We start from the raw sequence: 12906 nt of genomic DNA on the forward strand, positions 1-12906 counted from the left end.
AAAAAGCAAAACAAAATGAAACAAAATAAAATAAAAGAAATTGGAGATAACAGGTGTCCCAGAAAAAGGGACTCTGAAAACAGAAATAAAGAACATTGGTTCCAAGATCCCTTAAGCTGATAGGCCCAGACAAGCCAGCGCTCTGCCTGTCCTCCAGTCCCTGCTGCCACCTGAGCAGGAGAAGGGAAGTTTATTCCCTGGAGAAAATGAATTAGAGGGACTCCACAGTCAGATACCCAAGCCATGGAAAGCACAGTGAGGCAGCACACAGAATACAGTGGATTAAGTGATCATGTATAAACGAAGAATGAGAATGTGTCTCCTCCTCCCCCATTCAGCTCCTCGGGTGCTTGCAACCCAGACATTACCCATGCTCCTCCATTCACAGAGGCAGACAGATTACCCTCTGGACCAATGAACCAATCCAACAGATACAGCCCATGAACAGTGACATCGGGTAAACGACTGGGTCCCCATCCTATTAACTGATGTAAAGCTCACCAGTTGACAAGCCTTACAGAGAACTCCCAATCAGCTTTCAGCATCGCACTTTTAAGTAAGACTGCTGGAAACATCAGGTATTTGAAGAAAGTTGCCAATATGAAAGAGAAAATGAACTGAAGAAGGAATCCAGAGGAAACAAATGATACACGGAACTAAAGAAAAATCAAAACAAAATCCCAGTATCTTCAGAGAGAGAAAGAAAGAGAGTACCGTAGTCTTACCATAAGAAAAGGAAGCTACAGGGGCACCTGGGTGGCTCAGTCTGTTAAATGTCTGCCTTCAGCTCAGGTCATGATCCCAAGGTCCTGGGATCAAGCCCTGCATCAGGCTCCTTGCTCAGCGGGGAACCTGCTTTTCCCTCTCCCTCTGCCCGCCACGCCCCCTGATTGTGCTCCCTGTCATATAAATAAATAAAATCTTAAAAAAAAAAAGAATAGGAAGCTATAAAAAAAGATCAATTAGAAATCAAGAAAAGGGGGAACAAGGGGGGGCTCAGTGGATTAAGCATCCTACTTTTGATTTCAGCTCAGACCATGACCTCAAGCTCCTGGGATTGAGCCCTGAATTGGGCTCCATGCTTAGCAGGGAGTCCCACTTGAGGATTTTCTATCTCCCCTCCCTCTGCCCCTCCTCAGCTTGCACATGCTCACTCTCTCTCTCAAATAAATAAATAAATCTTTTATAAAAAAGAAATCAGGAAAAACTAAAAAATTGAAAGTAGACAAAATTTCTTGGGGCGCCTGAGTGGCTCGGTGGGTTAAAGCCTCTGCCTTCAGCTCAGGTCATGATCCCAGGGTCCTGGGATCAAGCCCTGCATCTGGCTCTCTGCTCGGTGGGGAGCCTGCTTCCTCCTCTCTCTCTGCCTGCCTCTCTGTCTACTTGTGATCTCTCTGTCAAATAAATAAATAAAATCTTAAAAAAAAAAAAGAAAGTAGACAAAATTTCTAATCAAAAGAAACGTTAGAACATAAAATTGAGTAAATACCTAAGAAACCCAAACAAAAAGATTACTGAAATAAAAAGAGATGATAAATAGAACAGAAATGATAAGGAAAATAAGGTTCAATCTAACACATTCATCATTTAGCTAACAGAAGTTCCATAAAGAGAAAAAAGACAAAACATGGGAAGGAAAGAATAAAAGATATAAAACATGAAAATTTCTTAGAACTGGAGAAGAATTTTCAGCTTAAGAGGGCCTAAAGCAGTATCCACTGAACAAAAAAACCACTCATACCAAGGCACATCATAAAATTTCAGGACACAGAATTTCCCAAGAAGATAAAAATATCACATAAAAGGATCAGGAATGGGGCGCCTGGATGGCTCAGTCATTAAGCATCTGCCATCGGCTCAGGTCATGATCCCAGGGTCCTGGGATCAAGTCCCACATTGGGCTCTCTGCTCAGTGGGAAGCCTGCTTCTCTCTATGCTACTCTCCCTGCTTGTGTTCCCTCGTTCTCTCTCTCTCTCTGTCAAATAAATTTTTTAAATCTTTAAAAAAGGGAGGGGGAATCAGGAATGACATCTGACTTTATGAAATTAAAATGGGAAATTTCGAAGGCAATGGAGTCATGCTTTCAAATTCCTAAAGAAAATCCACCTCAACCAGAAGACTACACTAGTCCAATTATTACTCAAATGTGAAATAAACACATTTTCAGACATGAAGATTATCTCCCCATTGTCCCTTTCTTCAGAAGCTGTTGGAAAAAATAAACCAAAGAGGAAGATGTTACACCTTGGAAACAAGGAATCCAACAAAGGAGAGGACAAAAAAGGAATTCCCAGAATCACAGTGAACTGAAAATTTAGGATGACCACTGCATAGGAGACCCAGAGAGCAATCAATCCAGACTGGAGCTTAAGATGAATCACTATAGGAGAAAAGGGAGGGAGGGGGAGAGAGAGAAAGACGGAGGGAAATCCTATAGTTCACCTATGCTTGACCATTTACTCTTTTGTTGGAAAACCAAGTAAAAATCAATTAGCGACAGAAACGTGGGAAACTAAGAGGGGAAAAAAAAAGTAGTTATTAACTCCCTGAAAAACAGAAAGTTGTACAGGGAAAAAAAAAACCACAATCATGGTTTAGCACTTCATTCAGCTAAAAAACAGTACTTATACAGTTCTAATAATAATGCACATAATAAATATGGCTTTAATGAAAAATGGTGATACAGTCCTACCGGAAAGTTGGGAGAAATGAAATATGTAAAGAAAGAAGAGAACAAGAGAAAAATTGCTGACCCAAAGGAAGTAAAAAGATAATGTGTATGATTGAGAAATTGAAAAAAAAAAAAATTAGCACCCTAAGCCCTTGATGCGGAGATAGGAAGATAAATCCCAGAGGAAAGCTAGAAGAGTTGAAACCAGTTGCCCCTTGGGAACAGGCCTCAGTTTTAGATGTAGGCTTTATTTTACCATTTGAATTTTTGAACATTACATGTGTTAAGCTACACAACTTTTAAAAATGTAAAAGTAAGAAATATAACTGAGATGTTATAAAAAGAGAGAACCATGGGCACCTGGGTGGCTCAGTGGTTAAGCCTCTTCCTTCGGCTCAGGTCATGATCTCAGGGTCCTGGGATCGAGCCCCGCATTGGGCTCTCTGCTCAGCGGGGAGCCTGCTCCCCCCACCCCCCGCCTGCCTCTCTGCCTACTAGTAATCTCTCTCTGTGTCAAATAAATAAATAAAATCTTAAGAAAAAAGAAAGAACCAAAGATCAAGAATCCACCTCTAGTTAGAGCAATGGTTCTACTCTGCACCAATCCATTCATTAGAATACACCCAAATATTCATTAGTTGGGAGGCACATAACTACCTTAGGATATTAGAAATGAAAACAAACTTCAGTATCCTGATGTGATAACATCCAGAAGCTACATTATCCTGGTAACTTCTGCTACCGAGTCATGTAAGCAGACATGAAGAGAATTAAGTGGCCCCCCCCAAAAAGGAGAAAGGGAAAATGTGCTCCTAAGGGATGGCTGGGGCACGCGCCAAGGATGACTGTGCCAAAACACTCAGTATGCTCTTCAGCCCGCTGCCAGATCAAGCTTCCGCAAGACTCCAGAAACCTATTCTAGTCACTGCCCTCCGACCAGCCGTGTGATGTAAGGAAGCAGTCAGGTGTTGACTGAGGAAAGCCAGAGCCATAAAGCTCGTCTCTATGGAAGCCCTGGAGGGTGAGACTGCATCCGGGGAAACCAAGCGTGCTCACTCACCCTCCGCCTCCCCTGCAGCGGCCAGGCAGGGGTGCAGGGGTGCGTCCCACAGGTGTACGAGTTCCCAGGAGGAAGAATGTAGGGTGTTGGTCCAAAAGCTCTAAGTGACACGGTCACCTCAGCCACACCTCCAGGCTCATCTCTTTGCTCTCCTTACACATCCTCCCCCTCTGGGCCTGGCTTGTGCCCCAGGCTTTTCCATTTTCTAGCTGACCATCAGAGTCAGCCAAGGTGTTTGCTTGGGGCCCCAGATCAAGCTCTTTGGATCTTCCCGCATCTCCCCAGCCACCGACCTGACTCAGCTTTCTTTACTCCCTGGCTACTGACGGTCTCAGCCTTTCTGGCTTGTTTCCACAGAGCAGTCCAGTGGCAAAGTCTACACAAGGCAAGTGCTGGAATTCGTGGCCGTGTACGGGAGCCCTTGAGTGACTGAGATCCTGCAAACGCGATACCTCTAAAAAGAAGCCTTTGAAGAGTTTACGTGTATGTACTTAAAATGCAAGCTTAACTTTCTAAATTCCATACATACTTTAGTCATACCTAGGCAGTGGGAGGAAGAGGGGGAGAAATCAGCCCAGAAGGCCTGCTGGGGGCGGGGTAGGCTTTCAAATGACAGAGAAACATTCCACAACCTGGAAGGTAAAGGGCACGGAGTGGAGTTAAACAGACTGTCCGCGCGCTAGCTCCTCAGCCCGGAGCCCTCTCCTGTGTACTCAAGCTGGCGCTTCTTCAGCCTGCGGACTGACTGACCGCTTGGCTGTGCTCACCACTGCGTGATACTCTCAGCTGCTCGTACAACCCCAACACTGGTGAGTGGGGGCTGCCGCCTGAACATTTCAGTGCAGCCAGCCCGGAGTACTTCATGTGGCAAGACAGATGCCCTTGGAGCCAACTCTGGATGCTTCGGACCCGGGTCGGGGGTCCAGAAGAGGAAACGGACAGGAGGAGAGGGAGTGCTTTCTCCGGTGGGTAAGTCAGGACACACACAGTGAATCAATCCCGCATCAAAGTATGGTCCCTGGCCTAGCGGCACCAACACCATCCAGAAGCTTGCTAGAAATGCAAATTCCAGGATCCCACCAGGCCCACTCAATCCGTGTCTTAACAAGCTTTCCAGGAGATTCTGATGCGTCCTAAGTATGCACTCACCTCCCTCAGAACTTAATGGGGACTAAGGGCAAGCTCTGCCACTGGGGACCCACAGCTCTGACTACCCCTGCTCCTCACGGCAGCACGAGCCCTTCAAGTGCCCTGATGCACACTCCCCCCTTGAGAGCCCTTGTGGAGGCCGGCACGTGTAGCTCCTAGAAGCCCAGCTAAGGATACACTCCTCATCTGACGTCTGGCTCACAACTAAGTCATCCCTCTGGCTAGATTTTACAGGAATAAGCTCTCACCTTCCAACCTCTTTCTTCCACAGGGTGTGATAATCCATTTTAAGTCACTTCCCCATTTTCCTCATCAACTTTTGTCAAAGGTCATGCGACCCCTGCTTTCTCTCTCCTTTCTGCTCTAGGTCCAGTATGGTCAATGCAGAAGTGGGAAAAATCTGCAGGCTCTTCATTAGTGTTATCGAGGATAGCAAATCCGAAAAAATACTAGGTGGTATCCATCAAAAGGGAATGGGTAAATAAAGTTACAACATATTGATAAGATGGGGTACAATCTTCTAAATCATATCGTAGAAACATGAGCAGGGAATATATTCTACTCTCCAATGTGATTTTAGAGCTATATTATACTGAGTTTAAAAAAAAAAAAACTGTCAGGGGCGCCTGGGTGGCTCAGTGGGTTAGGCCGCTGCCTTCGGCTCAGGTCATGATCTCAGGGTCCTGAGATTGAGTCCCGCATCCGGCTCTCTGCTTAGTGGGGAGCCTACTTCCCTCTCTCTCTCTCTCTCTCTGCCTACCTCTCTGTCTACTTGTGATCTCTCTCTGTCAAATAAATAAATAAAATCTTAAAAAAAAAAAGACTGTCAGTAAGAGGATATGGTTTTGGTGGCACATATCAGAAACCAAAAATTTACAGTTCTTGGCCTACTGCGTCCCCATATCACACTGAATGCTCACTTGCCTCCGTCTCTGTCCTCCAGATGTGCTCACATTTGGCAGAGAACCAAAGGTAAGACAAGAGAGGGTGTCTGAGCAGCTCCCCCACTCCATGAGCGATGCCCAGATGTGTGGAGGAGCCTGCCACAGGTGCGACCAGAGGTCACATGAACGTTAGAAGTGATACAGGTGTGGAGTATTTGGGGAGATGATAGTTTTGCTGATATCTGCAAAAAAGGGAGAAAAATCAAAGCACGGAGAGACCAAAAAGGCAGTGAAATACAGGCATTCTCGCCCTAAGGAACTATGAAAACTAATCGGTAAAAGCAAACTTGTTGTCCCCGCATAGGGAACCTTAACTTGCTGAGGAATTCCTTCCAAAGACAAGAATCAAAACAAAGGGCCGATCTCTCCAAACTAGACAGATCTGCTACCTTACGGTTATGCTCAAGAATTATTTTGCCAACTTTTTCAAGTTCTGAGACTGTGACACAATGTGGTTAATGTAACCTGCCTAGTGGCCCGCTAGAGATAGAAATGCCAAGTGTCACTGGCAACACAAACACTTGGTTTCCGCAAGCCCTCACTCTCTTCAGGACCTACACACACACAGGGGTCCTCATTTTTTTTTTTTTTTAACATTAAACCAAGGCAGCAATATTTGGCAAAATCGGACTCTCCTGCCCTCACCCCTTCCTCTCTGCTCCGAACAAGCGGAGGATGTGGCTGGCTGGAGGCCCTTAACAGTGTTGCTCTGGAAACACCAGACCATCCCTTGATTTACTGACTAAGATCCACACCTACTCCCACCTCAGGGGGTCTGATATTGTAAATTTGATGGAATCTAGAAGGGAGACTCCCCTACAGGTTGGGCTCATAGTAATCACTTCGACAGTAGGTTAAATATTTCCAAAGGGGAGGGGAAAAGTTAACTACAAATAAATCAGCACTACTCAGTCCTCCTGTCAGTTGCCTTCACTGAAGATGCGGAAATGTATAACCCGCTGCTTTAACTCAGGGCGCTCAGCACCTGAGCTCCTAGAAACGTGGTGAGCACTAAATTAGCCTGAAAAGAACACTTCAAGAAGTTAGAGAAAAAACAAATTTTCCATTTGCATATCCACATTTCAGCTTTTTATACTTACGTTCTTTCCCAAACTGACAGTCCAGCACTTTGACCACATTAAAACACACCTATTTCAAAGCTACAAATTTTTATGTACTCTTTTCTCTTGGCCCATAGTCTTATGAAAGACAGGGAACCCAAATTCCAACCATTTATTCCTATTAGACTCTTTCCACACCTTCTGGCTAGGTCACGGCCATCCCATGTGTAAGCATTCTCCTGCAGAGGAACGGGGTAGCATTCTTTGTCTCAAGCTTATTCCATATACTTGGAGTAGTGGAAATGTTTCAGCCCAGAGGAGAAAGCTCAAAAGCTCCTATAAAACTCCATAAGCAAGTCAAGATAATCAGACGACCAGAAGGTAGAAGGTAGCGGGTACTCAGTTAATATCTACTGAATAAATAAATGCCTAAAACAAACTAAAATTTCAATATGACCAATAAAATACAAATAGGCTTTGTAACTGTACTCCAGGAGAAACCGATGGAGATACTGACCTTCCACTTGAAAAACACACACGTAAGACCATTTTTTACCAAGCAGATGAACATAAACTCAAGTACCTAGGTAGGGTTAACTGAAGGCATGGAGAGATCAAGTAACCTAAATGTTATTGGGAGAACTATGAACTGGTAGAGTATTTTCAAAGGGCAATTTACTAGTATCTCTCAATATTCAAAATATGTGTATTTCTCAGCTGAAATTAATAACATTCAAAATGTGTATATTTTTCAGCTGGAATTAATTCTATAGTTATATTCCTATATTTATGAAAACATAGAAATATATGTCTTTTATATTACTATTGGAAAATAGAAAAAAATGAAAGCAATCTAAATTTCTATCAGTAATAGATCTGTTATGGAAGACAGACCTAAACAATGGAATCCTTTCTAGTTATCCTTACCACAAAAGGATACCTCTACAGAACGAAGTGGAAGTTAAGTCCAAGATCTAGCCTACTAAAGTAAAACGGCAAGGTGCAGAACAGTATGTGTAACAGAATCTCATCTGTGCTCCAAAATTATATACTTAGGCTTATATATGAATAGAAACATTCTGGAAGGTTAGCTCCAGTAACGATTCAAGGGAGGAGATGAACAGAAGAAAATGTTCCCTTAAGCACAATAAAAAGGTGTTCCTTGTTGTTGTGTTGGATTTTACCACAAGCATACATTGACTTCCTCTCAGGACAACCCATTTCAAGAAGTGTCCTGGCTCCTCCCAGCGAGGGTGCCACCCTGGCACTCTGGTCACCACTCTATTCCAGAACATCGCATACTACGTGGTCTACTCACTGACTTCCCACATTAGCGGAGAGGTCCTCTGAGGCGAGGGACTTGGCTGCTTTTTCTGCATGCCCAGCACCTAGTGGGGTGCCTGACACACAGTCACCCCTTAGTTAGGACAGGAGGGTGGAAAGGAGGGTCCTATACAAAGATTAACCAAGCGGCTAAATACATTCTATTGAGAGAGGGTGGGATCAGGAGACCAGGAGGGCTGGCCTGAAAGACAGCATGGACTAGAATGAAGAATGGATTCAAGTCTAGCTCTCTCACGTGAAAGCCTTGAGGCGTGTGAACGAGGCCAGAAGGTACCTACAAAGCAGAACCACCAGGCCCAGAGCTGCAGGCACTTTGCGTGAGATAGAAGGTGTGGCTACTGCCACAGTCCCTACAAGGCCACAAAGGCCTTATGACTCCTTCAAGCAAGGAGAAAGCCCTGAGACCAACTTCTGACCATCCCAGCTCTCTGCTGGAAACACCCAGGGGCCTCAGCCGGTCTCGAGCAAGTCCGGACTGTGGCCATCTATAAGGCCTCGAGATCACTTCTGCGGATTACTTTCCTCCCACGGTGATGGCTGCGATCACTGAAATCATCTATATGAAACACTGAGCACAGTTCCTGGCTGAGCCGAAGCTCTCAGAATATAAGCTATTATTATCAACCGCTTATAGAATCTTTTCAAGAATTCTAAGCATTACAACTGCAGAAGTCATCAGCAAGGGTCTGATTTCCAACAAGAGCCAGGCTGCCCCATTTATCTCTGCAATAAATAAGCTTACTGTCTTCCCAAGCACGTTCAAAACAAGCCGGAAGCTGCTGCTTCTGTGTGTCTTACTTGTGTTATCATTTCAAAATTGAGCTGACTTTGTCAGCTAGTACAGGCTCATCTCAGAAAGCCAGTATTTAAATAAACTTTACACAGCACGTTTCTCCTGCCCCATCCTCACACCTGGACCCCGGCTGCCATGGTCGGCACCGGGATTCACTCACCACAGTGGGCGGGTCATTCCACTCTTCATAGGAGAGGGCAGCATAGGGATAGATGCGGTCGTTGATGATCTGCAGAGTGGCCAGGGCGATGGCTTTGATCGACTGGAAATACGCTTCCCAGAACCACCGTGCCTGGAAAGGAAACAGCATGTGCTCAGTGAGCAAGACAGACACTTGGAAGTGGAAGAACTCGGTGCCCTCTCAGACACAACTCTGGGTCTGGGTAATTCCGTTATTCCCGCAGGGAGAAAGCCGACGGCAAACGCTCCCTGCTGCTCCTGCCAGCTGCAGGAGAAGAACGCATTTATCAAACGCAGCCAGAACAGTGTGAGCAAATGAAACGCACCCTGGATTCAATCTGAGTAAAAGAGAAACTGTGTCTTGATGAAAGAGACAGTAAAAGAGAAACAGTAAAAGAGAAACTGTGTCTTGATGAGAATAACTCAATGTCATACCAGAACAAGCTATAGTCCTTTTTTTGGTCTATACATCAAGTGCATAAATCTTAAGTGTACAATTCAACAAATGTTTAGGTATACATACTCTTATAACTACCACCAAGATAAAGACACCAAACATGCCAGCACTCCCAGAAGAGTCTCTTCTGCTTCCCAGGCACTTTCCCAATCATCCGAGAGTAATCGTCATTCTCATTTCTATCGTGCCTGCTACTGAACGTCATACAAGCGGTATCAAAACTGTTTTTACTCCTTTGCAGCTGACTTCTTTTGTCAACACTTGCAACGTTTGAGTCAGGTTTTGATGTCAAGGTCATGCTGGCTTCTTAAAATGAGTTGAAAAGTGTTCCTTCCTTTTCTATCCCCTGAGAAATTTTAGGCAAGGCTGGCATTCCTTCTTTCTTGAAAGGTTTAGAAGAATTCACCTAAAAGCCATCTGGGTTAGGAGCTTTCTGGTGTGTGAAGGTTTTTGAAGCATGGATTAATTTTCTTTCACAGACACAGGATTATTTTAATAAGCGTGTTGGTTTCAAAAGTATGATTTTCAAGGAATGTGTTCATTTCATCTACATTGTTAAATGTACTGGGCTCAACATGTCCTAACATCTACTCGGTGCCTGTGGAATATGTAGTCATATACCTCTTTTCATTCCTGATATTGATAATCTGTATATTTTCTTTGTGTTTGCTCTAACCAGATATTTATCAACTTTACCAATCTCTTCAAAAAAAACCGATGCTTGGTTGTTGATTTTCTTTATTGTACTTTCTTTCTTTTTTTTTTTTTTTCCTACCTTGTTCCTTTCTGTTCTTACATTTATTTCCTTTCTTCTATTTTGGGGGACTTTAATCCATCTGGCATTTGATTTCTTGAGACTGACATTTAGATTACGAATTTTAATCTTTCTTCATTTCTAATGTATGTTTAAAGCTACAAATTGGCCCCTACGCACTATTTTAAATGTGTCCTACACGATCACATATCATTTTCATTATAACTTAGGTAAAACAATTTTCTAGAAGTATACGGTTTAATTTCCAAACATTTTAGGATTTGCTGTTTATCTTTGTTGCTGACTTCTACTTTGGCTGCACTATGGTCAGAGACCATGTGTTATTTCAAAACATTGCCCTTTATTTCTCTGTCTTCGTCATGCAGCAGGTCCACTGTGATGTACTTAGGTGTGGCTCTTTGGATTTATTCCTCTGAGGATTGTCGAGCCTCTTCACTTCGTGGTTTTGATGTCTTTCACTATTTTTAGAAAACTCTCAGCCAGTATTTCTTTAAATATTGGTTCTGTCACACTCTATTCTCCTAGGACTCTAGATATACATACAGAAATGTTTTTACCACGCCCCATATGTCTCTTAATCTCTTTTCTGCGCTGCCATCTGGGTATATTTTCTAGTAATTTTTCTCCTGGCTCAATAATCTATCTTCTGTGTGTGCGTGCATGCGTGTGTGCGTGTGCGCATGTTTATGTCTGTGTGCGTGTGCCTGCTTGCATCTAAACAGCAGTCTAGACCCACATATTGACTTCTCAACTTAGTTCATATATTTTTAGTTACAAAATTTCCTTTTATCCATCTATTTATTTATGTGTGAGAGACAGAGAGAGCACAAGCAGGGGGAGCGAAAGGCAGAGGGAGAGGGAGAAGCAGGCTCCCCACTGAGCAGGGAGCCCAATGCGGGGCTCAATCCCAGGACCCCGGGATCATGAACTGAGACAAGGGAAGACGCTTAACTGACTGAGCTACCCAGGTACCTCACAAAATTTCTACTTGACTTAATAAAAAGCAGATTTCCTATCTTTGTTAAAATTCCCTTATTTTATTAAGCATAGCTCCTGACTGATAACCCTAATATCCGAATCAACTGTGGGTCTCTTTCTACTATCTGTATTTACTCTTCATTTTGGTCATTTGGTTTCCATTCCTAGCATACCTCTTAATTTTCTTTGGACACCAGACACTCTATATTAAAAACTGTAAAGGTTCTGTATATACAAAATTATCTTCCTCCTAAGTGTAACATTCTTCTGGAAGACACAGAGAATGCAGTCAGACCACTTTAATCCTATCAGTGGCTGGTGTTAAGCTTCGCTAGGGCCAACTTTTTTCCGCTTTCCCTTACTCTTGTAGTGTGGCCTTTTGGGGCCCTCGGACAAAGCCTGGGGTGTCTACCAGGACCCCTCTATCGCGGCAGGCCCTGAACACCAAACTCCCTCTCACCAGCACTATATATGGTTGCTAGAATGTTTGCACAGCTTGTCAGGCTCCCAGCTGCTGCTTTCTGCAGGGAGTCGTGGAGTCTTACTCTGATCCCGTGCACCTCAGGAGCTGGCAAACACTTCAAGGGAAGACTGCATGCCCAGTTTTTGCTTACTCTCCTGTGGTTCCCATCTTCCTGAATTTTGTCATTCAAGTCCTGGATACTTCGGGGTAGCCCTTAATTTCAACCTCTCAGCCCTATGAGACTGCTACTTTCCAATAGGGCTCCAGATGCCCAGACCGTGATTTAGAAAGTGCCTGCAGGGGAAAGGCCAAAGGAAACAAGGAGCTCAGCCTGCTTTCCTTCTCTCAGGAGCCACAGTCCCTTAAGCACTGACTGCCCAGATTGCTCTCGAATGCCTCTATATTATCTATTTTAATAAGCTTTTATCCTTTTTTTTCCCCCTGGCTGGACAGTTACTCTAATACTAGCTACTCTGTCACAGCCCAAAACAGTCTTTTGAAAGAAGACAATCTCTTATCCAAGCAGAGTTTGGATTCAGTCCCCAAGAAAGCAAGATGTTGGTCTCGGTGACCTGTCTGTCCAGCTTCATTCTGACCTGTGATTCCACTCAGAATCAGCAGCTATAAGGATTTCTGCAAGGGAGCAAACATGTGAAAAACAGAACATGAAAAGTTCAAAATATAACCGAAAGAGGTGGAGGAAAAAAGATACTTTCTGGTTTACACCTGCCAACTTTGGTTCTGTTTCCCAGGCAAGTCCTCCATTCATGAGGGAAAGCCTGGGATGATGCCCGCTGAGGTGTGCGATGACTACTTTCTCCACTAAGAGTAAGAAAGAGGCAAAGCCTCACAACGAGGGTTTCTCCTACTCAAAGAAAAGCTGACCCAGATTTAGCTACCAAGGGCATCTGGCTGATGCCATCCTGTAGTGTGCCATCTGGGTACGGCCCGGTGGCTGGCTGCCTGCCACGGCTTCTTAGAAATACTCCACTCACTCCAATCTCACCCCTGCTCAGTCATGTTGCTGCTG

At 44.1% G+C, this 12906-nt stretch overlaps 1 protein-coding gene across 1 annotated transcript in view; it reads right to left on the minus strand.

Moving 5' to 3' along the window:
• Positions 1-12906, minus strand: part of EXT2 (exostosin glycosyltransferase 2) — a 141160-nt gene that overhangs the window by 60842 nt on the left and 67412 nt on the right. Inside the window, exon 8 of the mRNA XM_004763195.3 lies at positions 9184-9315. Coding sequence (XP_004763252.2) covers positions 9184-9315 — 132 coding nt within the window. The remainder of the gene's footprint in view (positions 1-9183; positions 9316-12906) is intronic.

This window comes from Mustela putorius, unplaced genomic scaffold (assembly GCF_011764305.1).
Source record: "Mustela putorius furo isolate JIRA1106 unplaced genomic scaffold, ASM1176430v1.1 tig00003859_pilon_pilon_pilon, whole genome shotgun sequence".
Taxonomy (NCBI): Eukaryota; Metazoa; Chordata; class Mammalia; order Carnivora; family Mustelidae; genus Mustela; species Mustela putorius.